The sequence below is a fragment of the Cyprinodon variegatus genome, unplaced genomic scaffold (genome assembly GCF_000732505.1).
Source record: "Cyprinodon variegatus isolate N-32 unplaced genomic scaffold, C_variegatus-1.0 Scaffold606, whole genome shotgun sequence".
Classification (NCBI taxonomy): domain Eukaryota; kingdom Metazoa; phylum Chordata; class Actinopteri; order Cyprinodontiformes; family Cyprinodontidae; genus Cyprinodon; species Cyprinodon variegatus.
The window spans coordinates 562,239-569,727 of record NW_015151059.1 but is presented as its reverse complement, the minus strand read 5'-3'; the positions used below and the strand labels follow the sequence as shown (position 1 = coordinate 569,727).

Below are 7,489 nucleotides of genomic sequence, written 5' to 3'. Positions count from 1 at the left end.
GGCCCTAGGTAACTTCCTAGTATTGCCTCATAGTAAATCTCCCCCTGGTTCTAGATTTTTCTCCATTTGTTTCCATCTCACCTAAATCAGGTCAACATTTAGACTCTTAAAGGTGAAGAATGCCCACTGTGGGAGTTCATTTACTCTTTTATTCTTTAATTCACTGATTAAATGTAAAACGTCAGAAGGAGTTTCTTTGGTTTTACATCAAAGAACATTTCCATCCACCCTCAGAGATCTGAAGTAAGGAAACCTTCAACCAGAAGACTCACTAACGAACAGCAAACACCTCCTCTCCACTGGCTGAGCTGAGGATGCTGCTTTCCTCCTGAGAGCACCGTCAGCCCGTCCTCCTCCCCTCGGCTCTGCTTAATTAGGCAGCTCACAAATGATTAATTCGTTCTGCTGCTCGTTCTCTTGGCCGCCAGGCCTAAAGAGGATGAGTAAATCACTCCTTGATCGCCTCTCTAAGCGTCTGTTGATGCATCACTCGCTCCTCGGGGGGGTAGGCCACCTAAAAACCTTAGATAATGACACTGATAGTAGAAAGTAAATAAGTACGTTCCTGTACAGGTCATTGCTGTTAAAGGTTGCACCGGGTTTCACCCTCTGCGCCGCTCCCAGGGTCGTATGAGGAACCGGCCCTTCCTCCGACTCGTGATCTGGATTCCTCTGCCCACACTCAGGATTCTCAATTCCACCTGTGACATGAATGCAGTCTTACTCACTGACACACTCAGACCACATGGTGGGAGGGGGAACAATGATCTCCTCTCCTGATAGTTTGATGTGAACGTAGTGAGGCTTAAAAATAAAACGTAAAGAAGGAAGGAAAACTGATGAGATTATTCACGGGGCCGTCAGTGTTAGTCAGGATGCTGACGGTTCCTGAATACCACCCAGTGTTTCTGCTTCACTAACAATCAATGGAATAAAATGATTGATAGCAGTTTGGTTAACCATTTATAGGGAGAGGAGTCAGAGGCCCCCCCCACCCCCCCATCCTTCAGTCAGGTCTAGAAGCAGCCTGTGAATGTTATTTTGACATTTGACCATATAGATGAGCCTCTAAATTATATACGTATTACCTACTGCAAATTAAGATGAAAACAAAGTTAACAGTTTATGAAAAAAGGTAAAGAGCTAAATGAAAAAGCTTAAAAGTAAAGTTAAAATCTTAATAAACTAAGTGTGTTTCTTTCACCCTGTGAGTGCTTTCATTGATTTATTATCAAAGCACCTATTAAGCTATTTTTCTTAATATATTAGGGCAAGTTACCATTTTTTTGTTATTACATTGAAATACATTTTTGCCACCATCCATCCATCCATCCACTCATTTTCTGTTACACTTTATCCCTGCTGGGGTCACAAGGGTTGCTGGTGCCCAGGATCGGACTGGTAATCTGTGATACTGGCCATTTGCCTGTTGAGCCAGTCCTAATTTCTCCGTCCGAAGCTCCTACCTGTGACAGTAAATACCTCAAGGAGCTCAAGAAGTAACACAATGTTAACTCCCTAAATGATGCATGCAGTATATATAGCCCTTCCTTGTCATGCACATCCTTGTGACGGTGTATGATGTAATTTTCTATTTCTTCAAACTGTAAAATCCTTGCAACAAACTAAATTATAATAAAACTAAAATGCTTTCTTTAAACCAAACTACGATGTTCCTCTTGTATTTGGCGAATTTGTTTCGAATTTTTTGCAAAAATATGTTGCGGTGCATGATGGGGTTTTGCATCTAAAGGCTAAAGTTACCTGTCTTATGTGCATCGTTGGTAGGTTGGGATGTTCCCCAATCTGGCCGTGTAGGACGGCCGTCTATGGGTAAAAAATGTTTTTCTCTAGATTTATGGCCTAAGAGATCGATAGACTTTGGTTCAGATTTCGTATATGCAGGAGGTTTATGAAATATTTTTGGGCTGGAAAACGTGAGTCAGTGACATCTGGTGACCCTGCTGATGTGGTAAATGTGGACGTTACTCAGCAGCAGCGGTCACTGTGGCGTCCGTGTTAATAACCAAAGCCAGTAAAACTGCATTATAGAAGTCTTGGTGATGGTTGTCGTGTGATGCTTGAAGATAGATCGGTTAATCCTCAATGTGTATTTGTATTGTGTTTGACATTTGAGATGCACACGTTTGACTGTGCTTATATTTTTTTATTTGGGGGGGTCCACAAGTGGGCCGGTTTTTCATGGAAAATGCCAGGGCTAAAAATTGTTCCCAGTCCGAGCTGCTGGTTCCCATCTCCAGCTGTCTACGGGTGAGAGGCGGGGTCCACCCTGGACATGTCGCCAGTCCATCCATTCACGCACACACAATGAACCCGGAACCTTCTTGCGGCATGGCAGCAGTGCTCCCCACTATACCCTTTTTTCCACCAAAATCTGATTTTTTTTTATGTTACAAAAGGTCAAAAGGGCTTGTTCTTATTCCAACAACACTATTAGCTTGAAATTTTGATTTTCAAAGTATTTCCCTGAGTGCCCTATAAAGGGCTGGAGGAAACAGATGAATGGGGCCAGATTCTGGTCTTTATGCTCTGAAAGTGGCCATCTTGTCATTCCTTACGGAAGAGGATTAGGGCCACTGAAAAAAAAAAAAAAAAGTTAACTGAATTTTTTTAATTTTATTTTAGTATAGAATTCTGACTTTAATGTCAGAATTCTGACTTTTTTTGTTGTCAGAATTCAGAAAAAAGTCAGAATTCTGAGATTAAAGTCAGAATTCTGACTTTAATCTCAGAATTCTGACTTTTTCCCATGTTAAACTGAAATAAAATTTAAAAATCAGTTTACTTTTTTTTTTTTTTCAGTGGCCCTAATCCTCTTCCGTAATTCCTTACATTAATTGTGTTTTTATTTGACTGACAGAGAGAAAAACATCCTCATCAGCAAACTCCAACATCCTCAAGGAAGGCAGTCCAACCTTTCTAGTTAGGAAACTGCTAGCATTAGCATGTGTGTTGATGAAATGAACCGCCTCCACAGAAGAAGATGAAGGATTCACTCAGTGAACAACATCTTAAAGGAAACTGCGGCCGAATCCAAGGCTGCATTTCTCATTAACATGGGTTTACACTGTGATTCTCAAATCTGGTGTAAAATAAGTGTCATCAATACATTTATATGAAAAATTCTGATTATGTTAAACTTCCCCACCCCCCTTTTTATTAACATTATTACAGCTTAAGAATAGAAAAGTTAAAAAAATCTTTTGCAAGTCTGAACATTTCTATTCAGCCCCTTTAACTCTGATGCATCTAAATAAAAACCTCAATGAACCCAAATATCAGAAGAAGCTCCAGAAATTTCTGAATGAAACATGGTGGCGGCGCCAGCATGATGCGGGCAAAGGAAATCTGGTCTGAGTTGATGAGAAGAGGAATCTGGCTAAAGAAAACCAGGTTGGAGGTTAGAAAGGACACGAGACGTTTAGGTTAGGGAAAGAAGTCTTCTCTTAACGTCCAAAGCTGATTAAAAGGTTCCCAAAACTCCTAAAATGTGGAGCTTTAGCTGCAGCGGAAGATGTTTCTACACATTTTGTAGGATTAGATTTAACCAGTTGCAGGTTGTGATAGGATGAGGAATCCAGTGTGAAAACAAGGCACTGTCTTTAAAATATGGACTATTTGGATTTTTTAGGGTGTTTGATGTTAGAGTGAGATTGTCGGGCTTAAACAGGTCATCAGCTGCGTCCGTATCCTGCTGCAGACTGTCTGTTGAATATAAGCCTCTCTGACTCAAACAGGAGCTGAATTTCTGTTAGTTTCACTCCAGTAATTCAAGCAGGAAAAGCTGAATAATTCACCAGCTTGCTTTTTCCCCTCGTACCGTTTCTACCCGACTCACAGCATCTCTCCCCAGAGAAGAGCTTTGAAGCATTTCCAGCATGCCCCCCCCTCCCACAGCCCTCTTCTAGATCAGTTTCCAAGGTCACACTTTCCACACAAACACCCAACTTCTCTTTTTAGCTCTGCTTTTGTTCCCAGGAAGCTGCTCACAATCCCAAAAGCATGAATGCTTGTTTTACAGCCACCTGAAACCTGTCATATTCACGCTGTTTGTTCCACATCTCTTCCAGACTGAAGTCTTTGGTGTCGACTGGAGGCCGGAGTGTCCAGGCAGCTTGTGACTGGTGAGTTTAAACATCCATCCATCTTTAGCCCAACCACTGAATGTCCAAACAACACTAAACCTACCTGCCACTAACCAAGGTTGGACAGGACCGTGTGTAACAGCGCCCTCTGCTGTCATCCAGGGCTACAGTACATCCTACAGTGGTAGAATAATAAATGTCCAAATGAAAGATTTAAGATAATTTTATATTCCAACACTTTCCGTCAGTTTAAGTGATCTGAGAGTGAAAGATATTAAAACCCCTCAGTTATTGATGATACATTTTACAGGATCATCTGTAAAACATTGTTTTATAGATGAATTATGATAATGAGCTGAAAGACACAGACTGAAGTCCTGTCATTACTGTTTTTATATGTGGTCCAAAAAATATGGAAGAGCTACATCATATAACAATTAACAACTATTTTACATCCAAGTAGTGTGCAGGTCTTCATATATACACCCATCCATCCAGCCGACACACTTTATCCCGAGTGGGGTCGCGAGAGGTGCTGGTGCCTATCTCCAGCTGTCTAGGGGCGAGAGGGGGGGTACAACATTACAGGGTAACACAGAGACAAACAGGACAAATAACCATTCACACACTCACACCTAAGGAGAATTTAGAGAAGCTAGACTACCCGGAGAGAACCCACGCATGCTCAGGGAGAATATGCTAACTCCATGCAGAAAGACCCCTATATATAGGGCTACCTGTGCTGAATGGTGACATGGTGTTTACCACACTCAACATGGACCAGAAGGAGCAAGGAAAAGAGTTGTCTCAAGAGATTAGAAATACAATTATAGACCAGTATGTTAAAGGTAAAGTTCATAAAGCCACCTCCAAGCACCTTGATGTTCCTGTGACTACAGCTGAACATATTATTCATTAGTCAATCTCCTTGGATGTAGCCACAGGACAAAAACTGATGACAAACCAAAGAGACGGAAAAAAGGAATGGTGACAAAAGAGCCAAGAAAAACTCCTAAAGAGATTGAAGGTGAACTTCAAGCTCAAGGAGGATCAGTGTCAGATCACACCATCTGATGTTAATTAAGCCAAAGTGGACTTAATGAGAGACGACCAAGGAGGATGCCGTTGGACCCTACATGTTGACAAGAAGCCACAAAGCTTCTTGGAGAACGTCACAGATGAGACAAAAATTGAACTTTTATTCACGGCAAATCAACTCTGTGTTCAAAGATGGAAAAAAATGAAGCATATGAAGAAAAGAACACTATCTCTACTATGAGACATGGAGGAGGCTTTGTTATGCTCTGGGCTGCTTTGCTTCATCTGGCACAGTGTGTCTGAAGGGTCCAATGAAGTCTTCAGACTATCAGAGATTCTATGGAGCAATGTGCTGCAGTGTCAGAAAGCTTGGTCTCAATCACAGATCTTCATCAGGATAAAGAGTCAAAACACAGCTAGAAACAACCAAGAATGACACATTGGAGCAGTTTGAAGATAAGGAGTTGAGCAGAATAGCTGCTGAGAGGCTGGAAACTGTGAAACTGGATCAGTCTGGCTCTGGTTCTGCAGGTACTGTAGGGCAGATTAGGTTCGGGTTTAGCTAGGGAACCAGATAATGAGGGCTGCATCACTGAAACCAATTCTTCATGTTAATGAGGTCAGCTCTGATCTTTGTCTGATGATCTGAAAAGTGTAAATGAGAGAAAAAAACAAAGTAAATAAATTTCATTTCTCCTCCCAGGCTTTTCTCCCATGTGGACGACCCGTTCCTGGACGATCCTCTGCCCAGGGAGTTCGTCCTCTACCTGCGACCCAGCGGGCCGCTCCAGAACCAGCTCTCCCATTTCTGGCAGCAGAGTCGGCTCACCTGCGGCAAGAACAAAGCCCACAACATCTTCCCACACATCACTCTGTGTCAGTTCTTCATGGTGAGCCCTGTTCTCTGAGCCAGGACGGTGTCACGCCTCCTCGGGACCAAGCTTCTGACTCTTCTCCTCTGTCCAGTGTGCTGACTCAAAGGTGGAGGCTCTCTGTGAGGCCCTGCAGACCACCGTGCAGCAGTGGAGGGGTCGGTTCCCCAACCCACTGCCTCTGGAGCTCTACACATCCTCCAACTTCATAGGGCTGTTTGTGGAGGAGCAGGTGGCTGATGTCCTCAGGCAGTTTGCAGCTGACTTCGCCACAGAGGCTGTAAGGAAAACAGGTAAAACACAGTCTGCTTTATTATTCCCGTCAGCCTTTGATGGTTGGGTGGCTCGGTTAAAGATGGCCGCCATCCGATGTGTGCTGGGCTCTGAAATAAGTTCTATGATCGTACAATCCTCTCGCTCCTCCAGAGGTCAAAGTGGAGCCTCACAAGAAGCAGCTCCATCTAACGCTGGCGTACAACTTCTCCAGTGATCACCTCCCCTCCCTGGAGAAGCTGGCCAAGGGCATCGAGGTGAAGCTGGGCTGTGATTGGCTGGCCGTACTTTTTTCCAGGGACATCCGGTTTGCTAACCATGAGGTAACTATACACCCAGTCGGTTTTCCATCATGCTTATAAAAATCTCCCAGAGATTTATTTCATCTCCATGTGAACTTTAACCAACATGCCCTTTGAATGCAGACGGTGAAAGTCATGTACCCCTACATGCCACAGAACGATGACGAACTAGAGCTCACTCCTGGGGATTATATCTTCATGTCTTCCATGGATCAGAACAGCACCAGCGAGGGCTGGGTGTACGGGACGTCCCTGGCCACCGGCCTGTCTGGACTTCTGCCGGAGAACTACGTCAGCCCGGCAGACGAGTCTGACTCCTGGGTGTTTCACGGGTGAGGGGCGCCTTATGGGGACCAGAACAGACCTTACATCCGGATGACAAAGCAAACGCGTCACACCACAGCCACTCGTCATTAAACGAGCAGAACATCCATAAAGTTATTGATCCTCTACAGGAAAAGGCTGCTTAAAGTTACTAATTAACAACTGAGATAGTAGGACAGAGCATTACAGCCGTACTAAAGAAGATAAAGTTGAAATATTGGATTAAAGTTGTAACGTTGCCTACATAAAATCGTACCAATATGACATTCAAATTGTAGAATAACAAGAATAAAATTTTAACATTATTAAATCAAAGTCATAATATAAGGAGAATAATGCCATATTTAATGATTAAAGGAGCCTATTCTGATGTAAACTCTTTAAAGAAAGCATCAAACTCCTGAGTTTAAATGTTCAAAATGCAGTTTGGTCAATACACTGCAAAAAATCTAAATCTAGATAAGTAATTTTTTCTTAAAATAAGTGCATTTGTTCTTGAATTGAGGAGGTAAAAGAGACATTTTGCCAATGGAACAAGACAATTTACTATTTAAAATAAGAAAACACAATTGCA

The 7,489-nt window shown here is 42.7% G+C and overlaps 2 protein-coding genes across 2 annotated transcripts in view; both read left to right on the top strand.

The window, feature by feature from the left end:
* LOC107096218 (glucuronokinase 1-like) overlaps positions 1-4,146 on the top strand; it is an 86,616-nt gene extending 82,470 nt beyond the window's left edge. The window contains exon 22 of the mRNA XM_015392788.1: positions 4,092-4,146. The gene's annotated coding sequence lies outside the window, so the exon portion shown is untranslated. The remainder of the gene's footprint in view (positions 1-4,091) is intronic.
* The window catches only part of LOC107096217 (ubiquitin-associated and SH3 domain-containing protein B-like), a 70,987-nt gene that overhangs the window by 60,962 nt on the left and 2,536 nt on the right, over positions 1-7,489 (top strand). The window contains exons 2-6 of the mRNA XM_015392787.1: positions 4,092-4,145; positions 5,848-6,034; positions 6,111-6,309; positions 6,443-6,612; positions 6,715-6,923. Coding sequence (XP_015248273.1) covers positions 4,092-4,145; positions 5,848-6,034; positions 6,111-6,309; positions 6,443-6,612; positions 6,715-6,923 — 819 coding nt within the window. The remainder of the gene's footprint in view (positions 1-4,091; positions 4,146-5,847; positions 6,035-6,110; positions 6,310-6,442; positions 6,613-6,714; positions 6,924-7,489) is intronic.